The 27,917-nt window shown below is 45.8% G+C and overlaps 1 protein-coding gene across 2 annotated transcripts; it reads right to left on the bottom strand.

Moving 5' to 3' along the window:
- dachc (dachshund c) lies at nt 1-27,898 on the bottom strand. Of its 2 annotated transcripts, none has more exons than XM_056291717.1 (11): nt 26,991-27,898; nt 19,599-19,714; nt 16,379-16,492; nt 10,858-11,036; nt 10,322-10,442; nt 10,039-10,173; nt 6,529-6,731; nt 3,705-3,852; nt 2,918-3,046; nt 2,626-2,697; nt 1-647 (listed from the first exon to the last, which is right to left on the bottom strand). In XM_056291717.1, the coding sequence occupies exons 1-11, from the start codon at nt 27,542-27,544 to the stop codon at nt 610-612; spliced, it is 1,809 nt and encodes a 602-aa protein (XP_056147692.1). In that variant the 5' UTR covers nt 27,545-27,898; the 3' UTR covers nt 1-609. The 2 variants fall into 2 exon arrangements, with proteins under 2 accessions (XP_056147692.1, XP_056147691.1); XM_056291716.1 differs by having other exon boundaries at nt 3,705-3,855.
- Between the last annotated feature and the right edge of the window lie 19 nt (nt 27,899-27,917).

Consider the following 27,917-nt stretch of genomic DNA (forward strand, 5'->3'; position numbering starts at 1 on the left):
TTTTTTTCAATAAAAATGATTTGTATTGTCTTGTCAAACTGGACTACTGCATACCATACACAATACAAGTTGTTTACTGGCTGTACAACATGCCATCTGTTTTTTGTTGGGGTTTTTTTTTGATAATGACAAAAATGATTGTTTCATATATGTATTTATATCCACTTGAATTCAGATATACAGCACTGACAAAACAACTATGGCAATCTTCATCTAGGATCTAAAAACCTTGATTGAAATAAACACAGTCAAAGACATCGGAATAAAGAGTCGTTTCTGCTACGGCCAGTATCTGGAGATAAATGCAATAAATTAAACTGGAGAACATGAAAAGTACAAATATTACCACCGATCCCCTCCTCTCCATGTGTGACAGTGGAGGTTTGGGGTGCAGAATTGTACGTGGAGACCGGTGTGTACCTAAGAAGATGCCGTGTGACCGAGTATGCCTGTGAGACGTGCAGTGTATCTCAGAATTAATGCCTCCTCTTCCTCCCTCTGTCCACTGCTGTCACGTCCCCATCTCTTCCTCAGTCTGTCCAGTGATCCCTCCATCCATCCGTCCATCCATTCTCCCATCCACCCGGCCGACACCCATCCATCTTCTCCTCAGAACATACCAGAAGTCTGCAGGAATACTCTGCCCTCTGGGAAACATAAACACAGATTAATAAATCGGCTCTCTCTTGGTGTGGCTGAAAGACATTTGAGACTAATTTAATTTTAACTCGACTGAAATAAGTTGTTTAGTAATTAGTTGGGGTGTTAGCACCTCCGCACGGTGGACCACGCAGACTGCCCGATAGTATGGCAAACTACGCTGTATGCTCATTAGTTCATTAACATAAATATTGGAAGAAGGTTCTACAAAGTCCTGACCAAAGATCATTAATAAAAGATCATTAGTGAGTAAGGCACATCTGAAAGTGTTTCTGGCCCTAGATCCCTGTTTTTGGCGATAAAACATCCTGGCACAAAGAACCCCATCCTGCATCGCTGTCTGACAGACAATTCCCCTTTAAATGATTTATTACCGGGTGTTAATTATGCAAATTATGTCCAAACAAACTCGTCACGAGGACAATTAAGACAGCCGTTAATTAGTGGCCGGCTCTTTTCTTGCTTCACTGACATTCAATTAAAAACTGCCTTTGAACAAGCTAGCTGTCTGGTACAGCTGCCCTGGCACCGTGCGGAGCAGAGGTGGGCTGGAATCATGCACCCTTTTGATGAGGCTGTGGTGAGGATTGTAGCTTCCCCACGTTTGTCTATTAAAGGTGTTATATGTGGGTTATTCTCATTAATATATCACCATGGAGACAATAATGTCAACAGCAAGGTTAAAACGGTAATGCACGTGAACCACTTTGTGCTTTATTTGATTTGGCTGAATTTCCTTGGCTTGGTTTCCCTGCAAATTCTTAGAAAACACTTCTATCAAGCTGGTAACTTAAATTTCTTGGGTGTGGGACACAAGTAATTTAAAATTCATCCATGTTTTCCACCACAATTCATTTGACAGATATGTTTAGAGGCAATCCAAAATGGGATATTAATAACTAAAAAAAAAGATTAAAATAAAAAAAATCTTAAAATAATAGTTTGGATAATGGAGGTCTGATTGTATTTTCTACTCCCCAGTAATGTTGTCGACCGGTAGATTTAATTTTCTTGTCCATCCATCCACACTTCATACTGGATAACGCAGCGCCACCACAGCATCACATTGTCTATTGGGTGAACCATAACTAGTGCTAAAAGCTCTGCCCCCTTTGACTCGCATTGCAACGTAGCTGGCTAGCAGGAGCAGCGTGTCCAGTACGGACTTAAGGATGGAGGTATGTGAAAATGTAATCTAGCTTTGTGTAACAGGAGCGGTGAGTAGAAAATAGAATAGACTTAAAAAATTCTGAACTGTCCCTTTAAGAGAAGTGACTCAGTAGACATGGATGCTGACTTAGTATCCCCCCCCCTGCCAAAAAAAAAATCGTGGCTGCCTTACAATTAGGAATCCTTTGTCAAGTTATGTAATTCAGTCATTATATGACTATTATTACCTTTCAAAAATCCGAAACAAGACTCAAGCCCACAAGATTACAAACATATGGAGCCAATGTAATTTATCTCTATAAAAAGCTTTACAGACTCACACAATAGTGTTGTGATTGGCTAAGATCCTCACTCAGTGCTGAAATGTTCCACAGAAGGTTGAGCAAGTTTGATGAAGTTAGGGACCATCATTCATAACTCGTTCTACAATTTCAAAATTGTACAGCAATTACTTTGAAATTGGGGCTGTCTCTCTTAATTACTTTAATGCTGACTTTTTAGCTATAGCTGTTTTTTAACCAGCAAATATTTAAAAAAAAACACTTAAGTGGTTTGGTCTCTGGATATGCTGTGCTATGCAGTTTGTCCAATGGAATAATTGTTTTCACTAGGCCTGGTGGCCTGTCCAGGGTGTCTCCCCGCCTGCCACCCAATGACTGCTGGGATAGGGCACAGCATCCCCGTGACCCTGGGAGCAGGATAAGCGGTTCGGATAATGGATGGATGAAGAAAATGTCAAGTGTGTGTCACAGCTTTGTGTACAGGGAGGAGAAATGGGCCTTTAAACACCTGTACCTTGCAGCGTAGCTTTGGTGTCTGGCCTATTATCCTCATGGTTACTTGCATCTACTTCCTGGGTCACCGAGTCTGTGAGGGGAGAGGCTCATGATGAATGATGGCCTACTGTTCACTCATTATCTAATTAAGACAATAAATTAGGGGCTAAAGACCACTCAAGTCTATGTAGCACTTGAGGCACCAGTTTGCTAACATGCAATATTCAATTTAAAATGTACCAAATATCACCCTATAAAGTTATAAGTGTGTGTGTGTGTGTGTGTGTGTGTGTGTGTGTGTGTGTGTGTACCTGTTGGTGTTTCTGCAATGTGCAGCTGGCTGTGCTCCGCCTGGTCACGGAGTTTGACCTCCTCCTCTAGCGCCTCCTGTAGCCTCCTCTTACTCCTCTTCTCCTTCTTCAGGCGCTTCTGGATCAGGACTGACGTCAGAAGAGCAACACAAAGAGAGAAAGTCAGAGAGAAGAAGACAAGATGAGAGCAAGAACGTTTTAAGCAATTCAAGTCCTGGTGCATATAAACATTTTAATCAAACAATTTTTAATTTATCTCATCTGATTTTTTTTGCAAGCACAATCATGCTTCCTTTTTCTTATCTTTTTTTTAAAAATTTAATTGTTTTTGTGTGTTCTGCCTGCCCTTATGCAATCATTGGAATGTGGGTCCGAGGGAAAAGATAAGGCACTCTTAAGCCTTGGAACATTTGCGTCCTTGGTCTGAATGAGATGGTTGACTCAGATTAATAGTTGTTTGTAAAGCCAGTAATCTCCTGGTTGATTCAGTTTAAACCAATGAGTTCATGGTTTTATGTATCTATCTATCGATCTCTCAACCTTTGCAGAAGTTCTTGAGGTGTAAAATAAGAGTGTTCACTTTCAAGAAATGACTTTAAAGCCATCGGAAGCAGTAGATGAGACACGATTCTGTCCGTAACTCGGTGAACATTTTAGTTTCTCAAGAGTCTGCTGTAGCGCTCCCTCTCTACCTAGCCTTTCTCCAGAGCCACAGGACGCTGTGCAAGTGTGGGTGGTTGGGTGTGTGTCTGTGTGTGTGTGTGCGTGCTGATGGAATGTTGTGTACCTCTGTTTTTCTGCTCCATGCTGAGCTGTCTCTCCAGTGTCTCCCTGAGCTCCCTCTCTCTGACCAGCTCCATCTTTAGCTCTGTCCTCTCCAGCTGATCCTGCTTCTCTTGCGCCCGCGCATTGTCTATGGCAACCCTCAGCAGACCCTGCTTGGAGACACACAAGAACACACAACAGCAGGTTACACACTAAACAAGAAGCTTGCAAAGACATACAGGATAGAACTGGGGGGGGGGGGTGGGGGTGGAGAGAGAAGTTGGACTGCAACAGATTTAAAAATAAAGGCAAGAAATGCTAACAAAAAAAAAATCAATGAGACCACTTTAACACAGCTAGTATTGTTTAGACAAAAAAAAAGTGCAGGGACAATTTTAGGCAGGTCTGCTAGTATTTTAACATGCTAGTTACAAAATACAAAATTAACGTGGAGGCTCTTTCAATCATGAAGCGAAAAAGCTTCAAAGTAGGACTGTGCAATATCAACAAAATGTTATGGCTCGCTCACCCCGCGCCGTGGCCCGCCCACCCCGCGCCGGCAGCCAATCGGCTCGTCAGGGCCGGGCTTAGTCATCAGGGCTGGGCTTAAGTTTGGTGGCCTCCCACGTGCCCGTTGTCAGTTCGTGTTGTAACCTCCCCGCACCCGCGGTAGCGGCTACTCTCCTCCCACGGTCCTTTTCTCTACGAACTCATCCCAGCCCTTGGTTCATGTTTTTCCCTTGCAAAGTTTCCTGCCGTGTTCCCGTTTGGATTACCCGCGAGTTTTTTTCCCCCTTGGACTCTCCGTTTTTTCCTTGTCGCTCATTGCCTTCCGATGTTTAACTATTTGTACGCGTAAGGAATAAAGTACGGCAGTTTTCGGCTAACCCCATCTCTGTCTGGTGTCGTGCGCTTGGGGTCTTCCACAAAAACTAACACAAAATCTCATATCACAATACAGGTCATTCATATCATGATAACGATACATATCACGATACAGGTCATTCATATCATGATCATGACACATATCACGATATAGGTCATTCATATCACGATAACGATACATATCACGATACAGGTCATTCATATCATGATCACAATACATATCACGATATAGGTCGTTCATAACACGATAATGATACATATCACGATATAGCATTTTTTGTAAATTCAATGAATAAATAGTTTATATGACATGACCACATGGAAAGGCCTATTTCTTATTACATTTTGAATTATATACTCGACAAATAAAAGGTACTTACTCATATTTGATTGTTTTTCTCCTTTTATTTAGAACCTCTGCGCAATTTTCAATTAAGTATGTAGCAAAATATAAAATATTAATGCATAAAATATTAAAAAGTAAATAGAAAACACTTTTCAGCTATAGTTGTGTAGGTGGTAGAAGTGGCTAGTGGTGTTTTTGAGTCTGTTGTGGGGACTGGCGTGCAGCATATTTTGCAAAGTATGGTTTTCTGGTCCGTGTTAGACTTGTCATACCCAAGCCATGTCCATACAATAGAAGTAGCCTCTCTTTTAGGTACAAGCTCCTCATTTTGTCCTGGCTAGTCGAAGTTCTTCTGTTTTGAATTACCCCGTCCTGCATTACATTCACTGTCTTCCATGTTTGTTTGTATTGCCTTCATGCATATTTCCTGCCTGCGTCCGGTCCGTGCTGTGCAACGAGTGGAAAGGGTCGTTCAAATGACGAAAAATATTGCCGTAAAGACTGTGATTTGTGGCACAACAAAATAGAGCTTAATATGAAACGATAGACCTTTTCTATCGTCACACAATATATATCGTCATATCGCACAGCCCCACTTCGAAGCGTTAAAATATTACAGCGGTGTCAAACATGCACACCTGTAAACACAGGCCTAAAAAGCATAAACTCAGCAACCATGAGCATATTGTAATAAAGTTTTTCAAATGTTTTTCATTAATCTAGTTTCTACTGTGGCAAATTGAAAGCCCCTTTTTTCTTTCCCCCTGCATTAGAGTTCTTTGACAGAATTTTGCAACAATAAAATAAGGGTTAATGTGTGGTTCGAGTCTGGTTGTTTTACCTTTGTTCTCAATAACCTGCTTATCAAAAGTTAAACTGATTGTTGGACTTACACAGGAGTAGATGGAATTCAGATTTTCATTCATATGCAAATCAAATCAGATCATGTAGTCGTGGGCTAGAAAATGGATTAAACATCACATCTGGGTCACATGAGACATATTTCTTACTGCACACAGTCCTTGCAGTTTAACTGTTCCATAGAGTGGCATAGAAGTTTCAGCTTTCAGAAGAAGGTCAGCACACACGCACATTTCTATTATTGCATACTCTCAATTTGGTCTGTCTAGTCTGCCGTTTGCAATTTCAGAAAATCCCACAGAGTGTATGTATCACCTCTGTTCTTATTTATCCATCCGTCCATTATCCAAACCGCTTATCCTGCTCTCAGGGTCGTGGGGATGCTGGAGCCTATCCCAGCAGTCACTGGGCAGCAGACGGGGAGACACCCTGGACAGGCCGCCATCACAGGACCGACACACACACATTCACACCTAGGGACAATTTAGTACGGCCGATTCACCTGACCTACATGTCTTTGGACTGTGGGAGGAAACCGGAGCACCTGGAGGAAACCCATGCAGGCACGGGGAGAACATGCAAACTCCACATAGAGGACAACCCGGGATGACTCACAAGGTTGGACTACCCCGGGGCTCGAACCCAGGACCTTCTTGCTGTGAGGCAACCACGCTAACCACTGCACCACCGTGCCGCTTCTGTTCCTATCCATCTCGGACTATTATAATAATAAGAAAGCCTGGCAGAGCCTCACCTGGATGTTTGTAAGCAAGGTCTCTATGGAGGACAGGCCTTCTGGGAAGATGAAGGGAGCGTGGGGGAGGCCTGCTGGAAGTTTCTGTCCTCCGGTGTAGACTACTCTCTCACAGCCATCTCTGCCTGGTACCACTTTCTGTCCCGGGAAGCTTTGTCGGTCACAGCTCTCTCTGACTGTCTGGGCTGCCAGGGAGCTTGTATCTGGAAAGCGCAGAAAAGAGAGGCATGGGGTATTTTTGACAATTCTTCTTATAGAAATTTAAAAAAGCACTTTTGTAGAATATATGATGCTCAGAGGAGGGATGCATTCCCCCTCTGTTCTGTGCTAGCATGACAAGTTGTCCTGGTTTGAAACTGTGTCGCAGTGTCCCAATACTGTAAAAGATACAAATGCGTCCCAATTCGCACACTACCTGTCCTATGATATCCAAAGATTTGAATATCATGCTTTTTTAGGATGAAAATGCTGACCGGTTTCAGCCTGTCCATATATGCATCTACTATATTTTGTAATCTATTGTCATTACGACATCGGGGTTGACTGTGAATGGTAGTAATTTGTAAAACTTCCTCAGTTGTATGAATGCATCAGAATCAGACATGCAACAATAATGTCTTTCACACAAATTAGTCCATGAATAAGTACACCCACATACATAACCTTCTTTGAGGTTTTGAGAATGTGGCTACACTTCATTAGATGGCAGCATGCCTACTGATAATGCATCACAGTCGACATCACATAAAACCAGCGAAGAAACTGCATTATGGCTGACCATCTGTGCCACTTTATTGTGCAATTTTATTGGCTGCAACTGTATTCTCTGTTGGGGCTTGAAAACACAGAGGTCAATGTCAATCTCACAAAAAAGATTTCATTCCCAAATTAAAAAAAAACCTTTTTCATGCAATACACCTAAACAACGGCGTGACGAACTTGTTTGTCGGCCTGACGTGTGTGTGTGTGTGTGTGTGTGTGTGTGTGTGTGTGTGTGTGTGTGTGTGTGTGTGTGTGTGTGTGTGTGTGTGTGTGTGTGTGTTCTTAATTAAGGCGTGCGAGGGAGATGACATTAAGTTATTAGTTCTTTTTTCCACAACAGTAGCACACGTTCTACATTTACGATTATCCCGGCTACTGAGGACAAAGACGTCCCGAGAGTCCAGCCTGTGCCTGAAGCAAACAGACGAGCGTGAACGTGAGATGTGATGAATGGCACTTTTCTGTGTCTGTGACAAATGACGGTGTTGTCTCCACTTAGCTGACCACAGCATCTTCGGCTCCAAATCCACCCACCTCCCTTTCTCCGCCTCGGCCTCATGTCTTGGCAACTGTCACACTCAAGGTGTTTCACAGATGAAAAGCAACTACCCCCCCCCTTGCTAAAAGCATTGCTCTGTAGAGAAAGGTAATTAGCAGGTGCTGGCTAGCCCAGCGGAGGGCATCCAACTACACTCCTGTGGATCGCATACACAAATACACACACGCAAATCTGCATGCAGGAAGACGCGTGCGCGGGCACACACATACACACACAAACACACACACACTTGCAGAGCCACCCAAACTGCACAGTCAGCAGTGTGCGCTCCCCAGGCTCCTTGGATGTGACTGATCCTTTATTGAGTTACTGTTTTACGCCTACTTTACCTCACGCTCACACACCCAGACGTGTGCATGCATACACGCTTGTGGATGCACACACTCACACAACCCACTCCCCATCCCCACCACTGCCAGACACACGCACACACACACACACACACACACACACACACACACACACACACACACACACACACACACACACACACACACACACACACACACACACACACACACACACACACACACACACGGCTGCCAGCTCGTTTGATCATTTACACATCTCCCTAACCAAGGTCACTGTCTGTTTTTCACTTTCCTACAATCCTCATCTCTCCTTTTTTTCCCCCTCTCTTGCTCCTCTCCCACCTATCCCTTGGGCTAATGAACTTCGCCATGTGAAGACTGCCAGTCAGCGGAAGAGTGGGAGGGAGAGAGAGAGAGAGAGAGAGAGAGAGAGAGAGAGAGAGAGAGAGCAAGGCAGAGACAGAGAGAGAGATAGAATAAAATTCTGCTGATGTTTGGTTAATGGGAGTGAGGTGTCAGGGATGGCCTCTGATCTTTACTGCATGGATACATTGTTCAAAGACCACTGAAACAGCATACACAGCCAAAACCAGCTCGCACGCATATACTTACTCACATGCATAGGGCACCCTCACACACACACACAGATTATCATACAAGGGATTGACAGAATGACAGCATCGAAGTGCTCTTTGAAGCTTGATTTAATCCATAAAAAAAAAAAAAACCTCGGCTATGATCTTGTAGGTCAAATACAAAAGCATGCAATCTGGTGATTGTATAGGCGTTTCATTTGCATTGAGGAAAATCAATTGAAAATCAATTGCATAAATGTGATGTGCTATGCATGGCTTTAATATTGTTGCTCCCATCACTGCTTTATCAATATGTTTGCAGATCTATGACAGCATCTGAAACCTCACCTGGCAGGCCTTTGTGCGTTTTCGATTCGATTACCGAATAATGTCATTCAGCACCGGAATATATTTACACACACACACACACACACACACACACACACACACACACACACACACACACAAACTCTTTTTCTTTATCTCTTTCTACCTCTCCTCTCACTGTAGATTTCTGCTGACTGTTTGTCCTTGAGCAGTCCTCATTAAGCTAATGCAAACCTCCCTGACAGAGAGAACCAAACAACTGACGTTGCAGCACCGTGGCAACACGGGGCCTGGCGACGGGGAGGTGGTCGTTATGCAGATGAGGTCCAGCTGAGAGCGCGGGAGGCCGAAGGGGAGCGGGGAGCGGGGAGCGGGGCTCGGCTCGTTAGGCCGTAGCCCGGCAAATGGCTTGCTAATGTAACACTGCTTCCCGATCTAATGGAGCCCTGTTTCATAGAATTATTTGTCTTTCCTCTCTGCAGGAAGCAAGGGGGCCACCGACAGTGAGGACGAAAGGAGGAGGAGAGGAGGCGGAGAGAGAGAGGGTGCGAGTTCCTATTGACCTAATACTAGATAAATTCTTATCAGCGCCTTAAGAGTCCAATTTTCTTCCATGATTGTCCAACGATGCGGGAGCAGAGTACGGCTGTGCAAGCAACAAGCACCGACTAAATTCTCACCTTTTTAGTGACCAGCAAAGTTGGTCTTGGACCGGAAATGCAACTATTTTTAGTAGGCGTTGAATGAAAATTAAATATTACACTACAAATATGTGATTATCATGAGACAAATGACACTTCTTAAAATTATATGCTGATGACGTAAAGCAAATCTTAAGATAAATCACATACTGTATACAAGAAAAAAGTGGTTGCTATAATTGTAGGGTTTTTTTTACAGTGTAGAGAGACAAGACATGACAACTTTTGCTCAAAGACAACTTGTCAAATCCAAGAATGAAGTGATGTCCCCCTACCTCGGTCAGCGGGGGTCCTCTTGGTGTCCTTACTGTACTCCAGTGCTGCCACATCTGTCTCTCTGGCCCCTTGCACCATGCCGGGGGAGTGGCCTAACACACCGTGGCCCGAAGACAGGCCCTCATGGAGCGGGTCTGAAAAAGGGTCATTTGAAAAAATGTCAATAAGAGCAGAACATTATGGACGTCAGAAAACACGAGGCATGTGTCCCTCTCTGTTCTCGACTTGATCAAAAACTAGATTTCTCTTTCAGGATACTCAAGTTGTTAAGTAAGTACGTACGTGCGGTTTCTATTGTGCGTTCTATTTGCAAAGGTGAACTCGACTCGCTGCTGCTGTGATTGGACGATATCTGCGTTTCCTCCAATGAGGGAGAAGGGGAGGGGCTGTCTTGAACTCGCTCCTGTCGTTCAGCAACAAGAACAAAAGTAGGAAATCTTATGTCAGTTACGGTTTTCAGAGTTTTGCTGTGGCGAGAAATCGTTTTCAAGCTGCAATTTCTAAATCAGAGATGTAATTCACACTAATCTCCGAACCCGCCTACTTCAAATGAAATTCATACCCTTTTTTTTCTTTTTTTCCCCAGCATAATTTTCTGGTAGGTGTCAATTTTTTGCCAATGGTAGTAAACATTACATTTTGATACACAACTTTTCTACAGTGCATCATAAGTTCGTATTTCTTCCTGTAGCACATGTTCATGAATGGTAATGCCCTGGATGTAAATGAAAGCCCTTAAAATCCACTTAGTCTCACAAGATTAGGGGCCAGGGGACCCAGTTGTTTGATCTAGTGTGCCTCCGGGGTTATTACTCTACCTTTATGACGGACGTGGGAGTCCTGGCAGGGGGGTTGGCGTGGAGCTGCGCCACATTCGCCATGCTGGCCAGCGTACTGAGTCGATTCATCTGGCCCATCGCCATGGAAACGGAGGCCGGTGCCAGGCTGGCAGGGATCAGAGGATGTGACATCATCATGAAGGGCAGCTGGTCCAGACCTGGTAGAGAAAGGGGCAGAAATGAATCAGACGAATAACAGGATAGAACAGACTCATAGTAAAGTGCTAACAGACAGGTCATAGAAAAAGTAAAGAAGAAGGGAAGTAAGTAGGATTATTACATAAATCCAGCAACTTTTCATGCAACATTTAATATTTGACAATCAGCCCATTTTGCTGAGTCTGAATAGATCTGGTCTTCAAAACACCAAAGAGTATCATGGGGGGAAAAGAAAGCAAGAACACAAGTAAGCAAGATAGAAAAACAAAAGGGCGAACCATGCCCTTGATTTTATTACAACAATAAAGGTAAAAAAAAATTTCCTATCCCGGTCTCATTGTCCTCCTTTCTACCGTTTCTCACAACTAGAATGCCAATCTCTTTTCAGTCCTGCAGAGTTTCCTGAACTCCAGTGCCAATGCGTCTCCTATTGTGTGATGATGGGATTGAAAACACCCCTAAGTGTAATTCAGCCGGGCTGTCGACATTATCTTGATGACAGACTTCTCTGCTGATAAGCCACATTTGACTCGAACATCTCTGTTTGCATGTATGTATGTATATGTGTGTGTGTGTGGGGGGGGCTTTGGGGGTTTAGCATAAAAAGAGGAGCTGTAGGAAGTGAAGAGCAAGGAAAGAGACATGACACTGATAACATTTTGTCTGCCCCACCTTGCTCCCTCACAGCTAGTAAAGTTTCCTACGCACGACCGCTTAATATAAACAGAATTTTCCGCGAATAAACTTGGAAAACATGACTAAGAAATTAAAAGTGCAATCCATAATTCAAATGTGACAAAAGGGTTACTACTAAAATGTAAAAAAAAAACCCACACAGTTGGAATCAACTCACTCCAAAACTGATTGACATGTTACATATACAATACAAATACAAAGACTAATACTAAACAACAACTAAATCTAGGTTGATAAAGTTTTCCGATGCTGGAAAAGGTTGGTTTACATCGGTAATGTTTGCAAACGATGGAGAAAAACAGGCCCCGAATTTCAACTGAGATCAGTTGACACAGACTCAAAGTACTTATTGTCAGTCTGTAACTCAAACTCCTCAATTATGTGTGCAAATTTACCTCAATTACATCACAGACTGGGCCTTTAATGGAAAGCGGTCGATATAAGTTTTGACACCCCTGTAAGTGATAGAAATCATCTTTCGGGTTTTGCTAATCGTAAAAGTAAAAAATATTAAAAAATTGAAACAGCTTTGCGAGTTGTGTCTTTAAGTTAATGTTAAACATGGAGCTAGCGGGGCATCTGTGTGGCCTGGCTGTCTAATTCTGTTGCCTGTCAACACGGGGATCGCCGGTTCGAATCCCCGTGTTGCCTCCGGCTTGGTCGGGCGCCCCCACAGACACAATCGGCCGTGTCTGCGGGTGGGAAGCCGGATGTGGGTATGTGTCCTGGTCGCTGCACTAGCGCCTCCTCTGGTCGGTCAGAGCACCTGTTAGGGGAGCGATCGCATGATCCCCCCACGCGCTACATCCCCCTGGTGAAACTCCTCACTGTCAGGTGAAAAGAAGCGGCTGGTGACTCCACATGTATCGGAGGAGGCATGTGGTAGTCTGCAGCCCTCCCCGGATCGGCAGAGGGGGTGGGGCAGCGACCAGGACGGCTGGGAAGAGTGGGGTAATTGACTGGATACAATTCGGGAGAAAAAGGAGGGAAAAAATATATAAAAAAGATTTAAACAGCTTTGCATGGTGTGTCTTTATGTTAATGTAAAATATGATGCTGGGGCAAGCTGACGCCTATCCTCTTGATTCCCAAAACGACTCTAATCTGAGACAAACTGTTTGTATTACTCTTTTAAGACAAGCATCCACTATCTTTACAGAATATCCTTCCTGCCGACAGCACCCCGGTAAGCTGTTTCAGTCCTCCTTCTCACCAAACAAACCATCCTGTCAAGGAGAGAAATCGACATAAATATTTATCATTTAATAAGGGGAGAGAAGAAAAAAAACTATAGAAACACAGGGAGGAAGTGGAACAAAAGGAACTGATGGCAGTCCTGGTGCTGCGCCAGCAATGCATGCTGGGTAATTATAAACACAAAGGGACAAATCTTGGACTCCATTCCACACAATTGTTGCAAATAATAGATTGAGCAACAAAAAAAAAGGAAAAGAAAGGACTTTCCTAAGAAGAGATGAAATGAAACAATTAAAAGGAAGATTGAAAGAAAGAAGAAAGAAAAAGAATGAAAGAAAAGAAAAGAGAGGCACTGACAGTATAAGTTGGGCTCGCTGGACATATGTGCTGTGCTTTGTGCATTTGGCAGATTAGAGTCTCTGTTGCCCAGAACAGACACCACATCCAGACAAAAGGTCTGTCTGAATGGAGCTAAATAGCCACATGGTCAGAGAACCAACCAGCGGCCGACGCCACGTCCGGAGCCGGCCTTCCACTTCTGTCCCCAACCCCTACTTCTCCTCTCCTTTTACCTATCCTTGCCCGTTTTCTCTTCGATGTGTCTCTCGCTCTCTCTTTTTTCCCCCCACTTTCTCTGTTATGTTTCATTAAAGAACATCAAAAAGTCCGAGTGCCTCTTTTCTGTTTACCCAAACAAACCATTACTGTAAACAAACTGTTACTGTAAATTTCCCAGAAGATCTTGTTAAATACAGAAACGGCTGCTCCAGCTCTTCCCCTCGCCCGTGAGGTGTCACACTCAGCATTTGTGAGCGTGTGCGTGTGTGTAATGTGAGCTTGCCTTTGTAGTGGTTAAAGTACCAGTAGGGGCCAATCCTTCCCATAAGGCCGTGGGTGGCAGTATGGAAAAACAAATTGTGCCTATATTTGTGTTTATGTGCATGTATGCTTGCACGCACGCGTCTGTGTGTGTGTGTGTGTGTGTGTGTGTGCGCGCGCGTGTGTGTGTTTCCAGTTGACTCTATCATTAACAGTGATTAAGCTTTACAGGTTTATAATGGCTGGTGGTAACCATGCCTCCTAACTGTGCACAGATGCTGGCAGGCAAACTGGGTGTATACAATAATAAACAATTCTTAAGACTAGGGTTGTTTAGAGAGCATGTATACTAACTGACACACACACACACACACACACACACACACACACAAAGGTCCACGTGCCCACTGCATGTGGACCTTTGTTTATTATTTAATATGGTATTTCTCTGTGTAAATTCATAAACAACAGAGAGAATTTATCAGTCTCACAGCCACAGTGTGTGTGTGTGTGTGTGTGTGTGTGTGTGTGTGTGTGTGTGTGTGTGTGTGTGTGTGTGTGACCATGTATCCTAAGCTGATAGCCTATTCCACACAGGCCCCCATAAGCCCTGTCATCTGTCTAAACACGCTGATGTCGGTTTAACCTGTCGACAGCAGCAGAGGTGGTGGGCATGATTGTTTGCATGAGCGCACATATGCACGCACGCTTGTCTGTCCTCCCATCGATTGTCCAGCGGTTGTCGTTTGCATTCAGGATAGTGAATTAGAAAGAAGACTATCGATCTGGCCTCAGTCCCGCGTCTTAGTCATCTCTCTTTCATCCAGGTATGCTTGTTTTCTCTCTGCAAGCTCCACAGCGAGCCTCGGTATCTTATCCAGGACAAGGGTCTACAGGGAATGGTTTATTATATGGTGTCACAAAAAAAAATATATTTTAAGCTTTGAACCTGAGCACAACTGTGTACCTCTGGGCAACTGTTTGGTACAAAAGATTTTATAATCCATGTGCAAACGCACCCCTGGGAGTGGGGGTACAATTCCCAGCTGTGGCGCTATCAATGCTGTGTTCCCGGGGAAGATGTGAAGGGGGATGAGAGCACAGGGCATCATTCTTGTTAGTGTGCTTGCTGAAACTCAACAGGAAACATCCGGCATTCCCATTTTGTCCATGTGAAATACACGGAAAATTGGCAACGCTGTGTGATCTGTGCATAACTCTCTCTTTCTTTCTAACGGTCTCCATACAAAGCAAGTAAAAAAAAAGGGGGGGGCAAAGATCTTTCTATGTATTATTATCACAACTAAATCTATACAATATGTGGATCCAATGGGAAGCAGAGGTAGTTTAGATTTACAGTCCACAGAGTATCTCACACTAATAAACACCATCTTTCCCACATCGTGGAAATCTTGGCTCCTGCTATATCAGAAACCACACTGAGGGAATTTCTCTCCTTGCTGCGCTACCTGAAAAAGTACTGGAGTCCATTCATCACGGCCTTACAAGGAAAACCTGCAGGATGATGAACAGCGTTCAGCCTATTTGCTGAAGCAATGAATCTTTTTAGTTGATCGAAAGAAAAAAAACTTGATTATAAATTTGATAACTCATAAGTCATTTATTAAGTAAAAATACCAAATGCTTGCCGATTACAGATTCGCAATGCTAAGATTTGCTTGCCTTTCTCTGGTCTATATCTCTATGAAATTAATAGAGTGGGGATGTTTGGCTGCTGGTTAGACCAAGAAAACAATTTTTTTACCCCCCCCCCCTTTTCTCCCCAATTGCACTTGGCCAATTACCCCACTCTTCTGAGCCATCCCGGTCACTGCTCCACCCCCTCTGCCAATCCAGGGAGGGCTGCAGACTACCACATGCCTCCTCCGATACATGTGGAGTCACCAGCCGCTTCTTTTCACCTGACAATGTGGAGTTTCACCAGTGGGGATGTAGTGTGTGGGAGGATCACGCTATTCTCCCCAAGTCCCCCCCCCGAACAGGTGCCCCGACCGACCAGAGGAGGCGCTACTGCAGCGACCAGGACACATACCCACATCCAGCTTCCCATCCCCAGACACGGCCAATTGTATCTGTAGGGACACACTACCAAGCCGGAGGTAACACAGGGATTCGAACTGGCAATCCCCGTGTTGGTAGGCAACGGAAAAGACTGCTACGCTACCCAGATGCCGGCAAGGAAATAATTTTAAGACTGTTTTGGTATCTGGGAGCTTGTGATGGGTATTTGTCATTATTTTATGACATTTTACAAACAAAAGGACTAATCGATCGCTGCCTTCAGGGTTTAGGTTGGGTGGCAGCTCTCTCTCTATAGGGCTGCCATCAAACTGAAAAACAGTGACTCATCACTGTTTGTTCTTTCGTAGCCTCCAAGACCACGTGTAGGGGAAACAGTGGTGATGTCACATCCTGGTTTTAATCAGTTTGACTTAGCTCCGGATTGTTAGACATAAACACAGCTACCGAAGTTGTAATGAATCCCTCGTGCGGCTTACCCGAGACTCAGCAGCGCAGATGTGCACAGACCACAAGCATGAGATGCGTTATACTGTTGGCATCAGTCAAGGCATATGTGCGTGCATGCACGTGCACGTGAGGCGCTCACCCAGACCAGGATTGTGATCGCCGTTTTCGCCGTTTGGCCCACCATGCGGCTGCTGGCTGCCATGGTAACCACCCATAACCTCCAGCTTGATCTTCTTGGCCAGGGCAGATAGACCTGAGAGACAGACGGAGGCAGACACAGACAGACAGACAGACAGACAGACAGACAGACAGACAGACAGACAGACAGACAGAAAGAAAAGAAGAAGAAAGAAAAGAAAGAATCGAGTGATCAATAACGGCCGGATCAATAGCCCTGCCAGAGGATTAGAGCAGTGGTAAGGTAGGAGGATGTCACGAGAAGACAGAGGCCAGCCATTCATTCTGACTGCACCGCTGCACTGGCCATTTAGTTTGCCAGCAAATCAGTAGTGAAATGAACAAGCCAAGACATTCATCTCTCCCACACGGGGAAATTACCTCCCAAAGCTAAACGCACAGGACAACGCAGGGCAGTGCAAGGCGGACGACAGCCCTCTCCTCATCTATCGCCATCCTGAAAACAACACCAGCAAACGCACTCTGAAAATGTTTAACGGTGGTTTTGCAATTTTGCACGATGACTCACGCGGAGAGCAACAAGAGAGTGCCGAAGAGATGCGGAAGACCTAAGTCATGACGCGGACATGAATTTACATACACAAAATCTGAGTAAGTCGTCTGCTGACCCGCAGAGCTTCCTGCAAACTGCAACTCGTGTCACGTACCGTAAATGAAAATGAAATATCGCTTCCTAATACGGACAAACACGGGGAATTATCGAAGTTGGACGACCCAAGCAACCACGTATACTTGCGCGCAGGAAGCGCAAACAAACCCTAAGTCTTAATTTCCTGATTCTGGATACAACTGACTTGTGTTTTCACATACTCTGATGAGAAATTACAAAATTTTCAATCCATTGTAAACACGCAGCGAAATGTATGATGTGTTTAGTAGGGAAAAAAAGCGTGTTTTGATCTTACACTCCAAAATGAGTGTTTGAGGCCAGCGGTCTGTCTGAGACCTTCACAACCACAACAAATTGTTCTGTTTCTTCTCTATTCTCCGCTTTTCGCCCCCCCCATCCCCTCTCCTCACTCTACCTTTTCAAATGTCAGCATCACAGCGGGAGATAAGCCACTGCGTCCTCTGTGTGTGTGTGTGTGTGTGTGTGTGTGTGTGTGTGTGTGCGTGAGTGCGTGGGTGTTTGTGAAAGTGAGGGACCGAGGAAGATCACATCAAAGATTTTTCTGCCTTTTACGCTCAAATGTCCTCTCTCTTTCTCTGTTTCTCTCTTTTTTATCTCTCTCTCTCTCTCCCTCTCTCCCTCATGTGGCCAGTTCTAATCAGTGGAGTTGACATTGTCACCGCACCCTCTCCTTTGGTGGAAAAAGACTCTTTTCCCACTGAGAATGCTCTTGAACACACGCACACACACACACACACACACGCACACACACACACACACACACACTCTCTCTCTCTCTCTCTCTCTCTCTCTCTCTCTCTCTCTCTCTCTCTCTCTCTCTCTCTCTCTCCCTCTCTCTCTCTCAAGCACCTTTGAACAGTGAGAGGAACGGAGACTAATAGAAAATGGCTTCTTTTGAGGCGGGGAATGAAAAGATCAGGTTCCACCGAAGAGCACAAAGCCAAGGGCAACTTTGAAAGCCATGAGGTGCCCACAATTATTTTCTCTTTTCCTCTCTATCACACACACACACAAACACAGATACACACCACACGCCAGTTTGTGATATGGCAGTGTTTAACAAAGTGGCCACTGCTAGATAGTCTGGGCCAAAATCAAGACATAAAACGTACATCTCCAACTGGAGAGCCGCATGGCTATGTCTCCTGCTGACCCAGGTTTTGTGTGAGGACCACCAAAAAAGTAAACATCATCTTGTTTAAAAAATGAAACACGTGAGCGCCTGGGTAGTGTAGCAGTCTATTCCGTTGCCTACGAACATGGGGATTGCTGTTCGAATCCCTGTGTTTCCTCCGGCTTGGTCGGGTGTCCCTACAGACACAATTGGCCGTGTCTGCGGGTGGGAAGCCGGATGTGGGTATGTGTCCTGGTCACTCGGGGAGCCTGTTCGGGGGGGGGGATAGTGTGATCCTCCTATGTGCTATGTCCCCCTGGTGAAACTCCTCCTTGTCAGGTGAAAAGAAGCGGCTGGCGACTCCACATATATCGGAGGAGGCATGTGGTAGTCTGCAGCCCTCCCCGGATCGGCAGGGGGGTGGAGCAGTGACCGGGATGGCTCGGAAGAGTGGGGTAATTGGCCAAGTACAATTGGGGAGAAAAAAGGAGGCAAACCCCCCCCCCATAAAGAAACACTTATTTTTACAGATTGACACCTGTGTCTAACTTATATGAGCTATCAATATGCAGGTTGCAACCCCTGAATTCGGTCTTGTTGTATTTATGACACCGTATCATGTTTTTTCATAAATACTGTAACGAGAGACTGGTAATATGAGAGTACAACAACTAGCTCCTGTATTGCAATCAAAATTAATGCCAAATATTAATGTCAATGACATCAGAAAATGTTCAGTCTCCAAACAATTCCTCCGAGGCCTGCAGCAGCGCGGCCACACGTCTGTGCATGGAGCAGCACACGCGGCCGCATGTCGCACCTCTGCTGCGGCTGCACCTCTGCTGCGGCTGCACCTGTGCAGTGGGGCAATGGCGCCGCAAATCATCTCAGGGCTGCAGGATTACAAAATGGGCTGTTTGCAAGCGTCACTTGTGAAGTGTATCAAAAAAACGCTGCCCTGTATCCAGTCATTTAAAGAGGTTGAGCAATTCAAGAAGACTTTGCTCTGTTTCTGTCCACTGGCCTCGAGAAACACCGGCAGCCAAATTCGGTCTCCGAAATATACTGAAGACTCGTTGAAAAAGTCTGATAAAAATAAATTCCTAAATGTGTAGGTTTGACCTTTTGTTTTAATATCTACTATTTAATTGTGATTTTTTAAAGCATCCCTGATTTACTTATTCCATAATTTAATTTGTCTTTTAATTTTAATTGTTGTTATTATTATTATTATTATTACATAGGGAAGTCATGTTGATTGATTCCTTACTTAATCTTGTCTCAGCAAAATCATATGGTGTCAGAAGTAATGTTATTACCAACCAGCAAATGTAGTGTTTGTGTGTGTGTGTGTGTGTGTGTGTGTGTGTGTGTGTGTGCATATAAATCTGTTGCACTGCATCTGGTGCCACTCACCTGTTGGGGGTATGATCCCGGCAGACATCAGACCACTGTGAGATAGCATGTGGTGGGTCCCGCAGTCCGATGACGTCACGTTCTGGAGCCTTTTGGGCGGTCGGCCCGGCCTCGAGCTGCAAACCAACGGACAAGCTCACGTGAGTCATTACTCCCTTTCCCGTTTTAACTGCTCCATCTTTATTCGCTCTTTCATTCAGTGTGTGGTGTAAACAGTTCACCAGAGCCCTTGTTTGCCCACTCACTCACTCACTCTCCCCTCCTTCCCACCTTCCTTCTCGTGTCCGTCTTTCGTTTATTTGTTCCCTTGTTTTCAGCCGCCCTCTCTTGCTCCCCACCAAGTAAAGGACTTCTTTCAATGACGGGGAGAATCTGAGACATCAGCACTAATACCAGACTCACATGGTTTGATTGTGCCAGGCATGCTCAGTCCATCCCAGAGGAAGTATGTGAAAGGCTGTCAGACATCAATTTAGCTCTGACTAAATGGTGTGAATGTCCTGACAGGAGAATGACACGGGCCACATCAGCCTTAATGACAACCAGCACAGCTCATCTCCCCTCTTATTGGATTGACAACATTAGATAATGTGTGTGCGGGGGGCATGTGTGCATGTGTTTGTGTGTGTGTGTGTTTGTGTGTGTGTGTGTGTGGTGGTCACGGTTCAGGTCTGGGAGGGGTGTCAAAGAATAGAGATTAAAACAGTTTTAGAGAGAAGGAGAGATGAGAGAAGGGGGGGGGGAGAAAAGCGAGGGAGGCGAGAGGGGAAGAGACAGAGGAAAAGACAGAGCGAAGGAGAGAGGGGCCGAACAAATGTTAAAAACGAAAGAAGAGGAAGGGAAAGATCATGCCGGGCTGAGAGAAAGAAAGACATTTGAAGAGGGAGAGAGAGGGAGAGAGAAAGAGGGGTAGAAAAAGAGAAGTCGGGGGGGGGGTGAAGAAGAGAGGATGAGATTTAGAGGGGGTGGAGGTGGGGGGCAGCAACAGCAGCTTCCTAGCACAGGGTGTCTTTGAGCAGATTTTAATTAGAATCTAATCCAGCCGTCATTAAGGCCCCATAAACGAAGCTGTCAGTCAGGAGATTAATGGCATCTCATTTGCATATTGCATATAATTCATCAATTAACCAGCAGAAAGGACCAATCCCCTGTTGACACACCCACTGGCTGGGGTGGGTGGATGGGTGTGTGTGGGAGGGGGGGGTGTGGGGGGTCGCAGAAAAAGAAGGAAATTGTGTTGTGACAAACTATGAGAGGAAAACAGGTAGTCTGTTAGCGTGCATGTGAGTGTGTGTGTGTGTGTGTGTGTGGTTATATATATTCGTGTGTGTGTGCGTGTGTGTGTGTGGGTGGGTGGGTGTGTGTGTGTGATTGAGTGTACATTTGTGTGCATGCATGTGTGTGTGAAGTGTTCAAAGGTTAATTTGATGAGCCGATGAGCTCCACAGTTCCTGCCCTCAGTTTTAATGAGTTGTTATTATTGTCTCCTATTATGGGCCCAGACCGACTGGGATGTGACAGCTGACATCAGATATCACAAGCAGCCGCGCACACACACACACACAAACCATACACACACACAAACCACACACACACACACACGCAGACGACTGTGCGCAACACAAACACACACTATTAAGGAATGACAGACAGCAAGAATGCGCCAGAGAAACAGGGTGGGGAATTTGGGGGGGGGGTAGATGGGGGTGGGCTGCACTGTGTGTGTGCGTTCCCAAAAATTGTTTTCGCATATAGAGCGGCCTGTCGCCATTAACAAAAGCAGGAAATTTATTTTTAGGCTTTAGGTTTGAAGACGGAGGAATGCTGTTGTATTACCACTGACATGAAACACCTCAAACAAGCACATAGAACACGCCCCTACATGCACAAAGACACACACACACACACACACACACACACACACATCACACACACACACATCACTAGGGGAATTAAAACACAAAAAACACAGGGACTAAAAACTGTGGTTAGTTTTTACTACAACCCCTTCCCTTCCCACTGTTTATTTGCACTTGCTAATTAATGGCCTCCGTGTGTGTGCACGTACGTGTATGTGCACGTGTGTGTGTGTGTGTGTGTGTGTGTGTGTGTGTGAGTGTGAGTGTGTGTACTTTAGGGGGCATAAAGATCTGGAACTTCATTTTGTGTTTAGTCTGCAAGTGCATTGATACATCAAAGTGACCCACAGAGGAAGGATAGTCCATGTGTGTGTGTGTGTGTGTGTATGTGTGTTTATGGGGGAGTTTGTTTGTATACGTGCATTAACGTGTGCACTTGCACATGTGTGTGTGTGTGTGTGTGTGTGTGTGTGTGTGTGTGTGTGTGTGTGTGTGTGTGTGTGTGTGTGTGTGGAGTCAGAGAGCACCGCTTCCCTGAGGTAGGATTAATGAAAAAGCCTTTCATGGAAAAGTCATCAAACTGAGGGGATGGAATGAGAGAGAGGAGGGGGAGAGAGAAAACAGAACATTGTGTGTGTGTGTGTTTGTGTGTGTGCGTATGTGTGTGTATGTGTGGGAGAGGTGGTGTATGGCTTATGACCTCTTTGTCTCAAACTTTAATTAAAATCTCACCCAGACGTCCTCCCTCATGCCAGCACTCTGGCCACACACACACACACACACACACACACAAATGTTTCGAGGGGGTGTCCAGTATAATGAGTTTTGCCCTCCAAATCTTTCTGTAAAATCACATGCGCAGTGTGTGCGTGTGCATGTTTGTATCTCACCTGAAACATAAAACGTTAAACGTGGCAGCTGGGGTTAGCGCAGGTGGAACTGAAACAAAACATTACAAAGACAGCAGATCTCTTTATTCCTCTCTCTCTCTCTCTCTCTCTCTCTCTCTCTCTCTCTCTCTCTCTCTCTCTCTCTCTCTCTCTCTCGCTCTCCCTCTCTCTCGCTCTTTCTCTCAAACACACAAACACACACCGGGAGAGGTAATGAAAGAAGAGGAAGTGTTACAGTCAAAACAGTGGAGCAGCTACTGGCTTGGAGGGATCGGGGTGCTGATAGGTAGCAGCTGTGTGTGTGTGTGTGTGTGTGTGTGTGTGTGTGGGTGGGTGGGGGGGTGGGTGGGCGGGGGACCGAGAGAAAACGTTCTACGGCGAGTTTTTTGTTGTGAACATATTGGCACTCCCAGGACTCCCATCTCCCATCCATCCTTGTTTGATGAATCTCCTTTATTTTTTCTGATCGCGACGTGATTAATCATAACAATGTCCGTTTACACGAGGAGACTTGTGTTGTCAGTCGGCGAGTGACGTTAGATTGATGTCGCAGCCTTCCTCTCAAAACGAGGGCTGAAACCATTATGCTCTATTGTTATAAGGAGAGCCTGTGTGATGATGTCATGACAAAGGAAAGCAGGACACATACGCACACCTACATGACTACATGTGCACGCGCGCACACACACACACACACACACACTCTCATCCTCACAGACATGCACACACACTGTTTGATCATGGCAACATCTGATCTCCCAAACTGATACTGCCTTGCATTCTTCTCCCACATTCCAGGGTCAGGGTGAAGTCAAGACTGCACCATGTGTGTGTGTGTGTGTGTGTGTGTGTGTTCCATTAAGTCCCATCATACAGGCAGACCGAGAGGCCCTCTCTATCCCATCTTTCCCATCTTCTCTATGAAACATCAAAAGGGTGTAGGGGGTTGACGTTGAGCACGACTCCCCCCTTCACCACCACCCGGGCCCACGTCGTCCAACCCAAAACAACACTCCTGACGCTGACTTATGGCCAGCCAAAGCTTTTACAGAGTCCCTCTTCCTGTACACAACTCCACCTTAACACACGGCCAACGTACACAGCCGACAACTGCCACGGGGGAAAGTGCACATATTCATTCAGTCTACAAGCAACTTTATCCTATTTTTCATTCTTCGTTTCACCTCCCCCCCTCCCTTTTTTTCCCTCCTCAGTTGTACCCGACCAACTACCCCACTCTTCCGAGCCGTCCCGGTCGCTGCTCCACCCCCTCTGTCGATCCGGGGAGGGCTGCAGACCACCACAGTGGCTTCTTTTCACCTGAGTGAGGAGTTTCGCCAGGGGGACGCAGCGCGTGCCACGATCAGGCTGAAACCTCTCCCACCTGCAGTAGGGACGCCCCACCGAGCCGGAGGTAACGCAGGGATTTGAACCGCCAATCCCCGCGTTGGCAGGCAACGGAATAGACCGCCACGCCACACTCTTAGTTTCATTTTACCGTCGTTTTTTCCCCCCCCATTGTTCTATTTTATTTTCAAGTTAATGACCTCCACTTTCTATGCCTTTCTGGTGACAAGGGCTGTAGAGAAACAGGGGGGGGGGGGGCGGAGGAAGCTAATTTGTAGAATCAGGATAATAATCCTTTTTTTCCTCTCCATTCCACATCTCACAAATAAGTGTATCGCTTCGCCACGATTCCCCTAGTGCGCTGTTTTCTGGGACAAAACGTGCTACAGTTCAGCTAAACAATACGTTCCAACTGTGCTGACAGACACGGCGTCCACACCGTGTGCGCCGCTGTTATCACTGGCTTTGTGGTTAAGTAACAAAAAAAGGTGTTGTCCTCACCCACATTACATTCACAGATGGGTTTGGTTTTCAATGACACATCTTTATGTGATTCGGCCATTCTGTGCCACAAACAGTATCAACTCAGTATACCATGACACACGCGCACACACTCACTCACACACACACACACGCACACACACACAGCTTGACCTGAGCTGTTTGATGTGTGTTCCTGACGGAGAATGAAACTGTTCCTTTGTCAAGGGAAGAGAAAAGGACAGAGTATCATGTTCCCTCCCTATACGCCATGTTCTCTCTCTGGAACTAATGTTATTTAGCAGCAAAGCCTGCAAACAGACAGGCATGACCATATGAGTGTGTGGTGCGGTTTTTTTGGGGGGGGGTAAGTTTGTGTGTGTGTGCGCGCGCGTGTGCGTGCATGCGTGTGATTTAGTGTGTCTGGGCCACCTTTGCGTGAATTACAACTAGGCTTTTGACTCAGGATGAAATCAGTCCTTCGTCTCGGCTTGATGAAACACTGGTCAGTCAGTCAGTGTGTGTGTGTGTGTGTGTGTGTGTGTGCTAGTGGGAGTAAATGAGTAAGATAGAGGGAATTTTACATAGCCTTTGCTGAAGAACAGCCCTTTTAGGTTTTGCTCTTGGTAAAATGCACGACTGTGAGTCTTGAAATCCACACGCATAAACCTCGGATGAGAGGTTACGCATCACTCCATCCATCTGTCTTAACACTTCTGTTAGCTATGTTAAACTGTCAGACTCGGGCGATATTGCACATCCTGCCAGTCCAACTACACCAGAATGGAAAATATTAAGCGATGGCTGTCTAATCAGTAACAAAAAAATCAGTGAGCCCTAACACCGACACAGGGCCATAACATAATTTTCTTGCTTAGAGAAGTGGGACTCCCATCTACAGGCTTATTAGACCAGCATTCCTGCTTTACCCATCCGTGGCCATCTTAGGTCGCAGTGTTTTGGGTTTTTTCTTTTTTTAACCTGTTGTGCTGTTGCTGTGGCTCCATCCACAACAAGCCTGCGCTGGTGCTGCAGGACTCCTGCAGCACCAGCGCAGGCTTGTTGTGGGCTGGTGAGAATTAGCCCAATGCCTACCACAGTAGACCTGAAGCCTTCAGACAAAGAACTGAAGATGTCGTTTGAAGTTTTCAGACGAGCCATGTTTTCAGATCTCATTAACTAAAGGTGGTTTGAGTGTTGTGTGGATAATTAGAGCCGATGGAATCGGTGTACTTTCACAGGTTGTATAACTATGACCCCATTAACACCTGACATAGAAATCCCAAAGCGGACAAGGAGTGAATTTCAATTTTGTCTTACGGGGCTACAACATTTAAACGGAGGTGTAAAGGCATCATGAATAAACCAACATGCGGTGAAAACCAGATTTCAATATTTTTTTTTTTTGGTGGGATTTTCAATTCTGGATGCTGTAACTAAGCAATTCCAGTGCAATCTCGGTGTTTAGGGCCTTCTCGTGATCAGAATGCAGCCGAAGGACACATGCAGAATGAGCCTGAACAGAGAACTGAGCTACACTTTAACAGGTGTGAGTACACCTAAGAGAGGCCGGGAACTAATAAGACATCTGGACGTGTTGGCAGGAAATACACTCTTCTACTCCTTCGGCAGGTGTAGACTCCCATCTTCTTGGGACGTTTCGATATCCATGGGAACCCCTGTCTGTAAACAGTTTTGAGCCATCCTCGGTTTGTATCTCGATATTAACGGCAAGTGTAACCGGGATCGGTCACGCTCCATATAATACGGATTAACCATTCGACAATATAAACTACACCTTTGGTTAATGCTACCTGCAGGATTTGAATCCGCGCTGCGACGAGCATGTGGTGTGCACTGGAGCGCAATCTGCCACCAGGAAGCCACGAATCCCAGCCAATTTAGCTCCTTTTATCCAAACATCTCTGTCGGGTATTGGATTGATGACCCGTGTAGCTGGTCACCACTGGAAAACAGCTAATTTGCATAATCGCATCATAAATACCGAGAATTCATTTAATCGTCTCCTCTTTTTCTGTTGCTCAGGGCTAAAGAGTGTTGTTATGATAAGACAGCAAGTTATTAAGGAGATGGGGAGAGAGAGGGAGAGAGACACACACACAGGGGGAGAGAGAGAGAGAGAGAGAGAGAGAGAGAGAGAGAGAGAGAGAGAGAGAGAGAGAGAGAGAGAGAGAGAGAGAGAGAGAGAGAACGAGTAGGGGGGGATCAGCAAGTGAGCTTGTCCTGATTTCTGTTGCCGCTTGGGGCCAAATGAAAATTAATTAATTTCTGTGAAGAATCAATTTCTCAGAATGACAGTGTCGGGTGCATGGGCTGTGTACGTGTACGTAAACGTGTACTATGTGTATGTGTATGTGTAGGTGTGGGGGGGTGAGTGTGTGTGTGTGTGTGTGTGAAGGAGAAATGTCAGCTTATGATAAGAGAACTTAAAATGGAAAACTTTTTTAGAGCAAATGAAGATCATCTTCTCCAAGGATTAGGCTATTACAGTTTATCATCATTATCGTCGTCATCATCATCGCCACTGTTTTCCTGCCAGCAGCAGCAGCGGCAGCGAAACCACACTCACTATCCACTGACACGATTAATTAGGCTACGTTACAGGTCGCGTTACTTACATACGTTACAGGTAACACAATACGTTACAGGTAACACATGCCCCCCTCATGTAACTCACCTTGCCTTGGTGCAGTTATCGTCAGCACCACCGAAAAACACACTCACTATCCACAGTGACACTAGGCTATGCTTTACAGATATAGCATTACAGGTAACCCCCCCCCCGTGTCACCCACCTTGCGTTGGTGCAGTCGTTGTACAGCGTCTCAAAGTCCCTCCTGGAGATGAGTTTACACCGGTTCACCCCGGGCTGGATGGCGCCGAGCCCCCGCAGCACCCGGACCTGCTCCACGTTGCACACCACCGGGGTTATGTCCAGCCGCTTGAGTTTGGTGTAGACGGTGTGCAGCCCGCCGACCAGGTGTTTGAGGAACAGGTCGAACGCCTGCGGCAGGCAGATAAGCTCCGTGTCCCTCACCGTGAACGAGGCCAGCTTGGCCCCTTTCACCTCCACCAGTTTGCACTCGTTGTTCTGCGGCGTGTTCTCCACCGGGGACGGGGTGGCGTACACGGGCTTGCCGCCGGCCAGCGGGACGCTCGCCTTCTTCATTGGCAGGAGGTCGGCTCTGAACGGGTGGAGGAGCGCCGGGCGCCCGACGGGAGGCGTCGGGGAGGAGGAGGTGGAGGTGGCCGCGGGTGGCGGAGAGTTGGTGGCGGGGGAGGTGGAAATCGGCGTCGGATGGTGCCCCAGAGGAGCGGAGGGGAGCAGAGTGGCGACCGGGGAGGCCATGGTGGTCACGTCCCTGAATTAAAAAAAAGGGAAAAATAAAATAAAATAATATATATGTGTATATATAAAAAGTAAAAAGTTAAAAAAAAGTCAAATTCAAGGCGCCGGAAGTCTGCTGCGTAGCTGGAAAGTGAACTTGGCCGAGCAGGAGCGGACTCTCTTCCTTTCCTTTTTCTCTCCAAATGAGTGAAGGACAAAGTGGATTTAAGGAAGGAAAAAACCCGCGGAGGAATGGAGCGGCAGGGTCCGTGTGTGTGTGCGTGTGTGCACGTGTGTGAGTGTGCGTGTGCGTGCGTGCGTGCGTGCGTGTGTGTGTGTGTGCGGATAAAAACAGATCCCACACTTGAATCAGAATGAAAGGCGCTCGTCTTGC

Source organism: Lampris incognitus, chromosome 13, assembly GCF_029633865.1.
Source record: "Lampris incognitus isolate fLamInc1 chromosome 13, fLamInc1.hap2, whole genome shotgun sequence".
In the NCBI taxonomy this organism is placed as follows: domain Eukaryota; kingdom Metazoa; phylum Chordata; class Actinopteri; order Lampriformes; family Lampridae; genus Lampris; species Lampris incognitus.

Excerpts from the sequence above, each read along its gene's own strand:
- dachc (XM_056291716.1), bottom strand. The coding sequence starts at position 27,544 with ATGGCCTCCCCGGTCGCCACTCTGCTCCCCTCCGCTCCTCTGGGGCAC. Across the intron at positions 6,732-10,038 it reads GAGGACCCCCGCTGACCGAG|ATACAAGCTCCCTGGCAGCC; the intron begins GTAGGGGGACAT and ends TGCGCTTTCCAG. Across the intron at positions 3,047-3,704 it reads CATGGAGCAGAAAAACAGAG|TCCTGATCCAGAAGCGCCTG; the intron begins GTACACAACATT and ends TTCTGACGTCAG.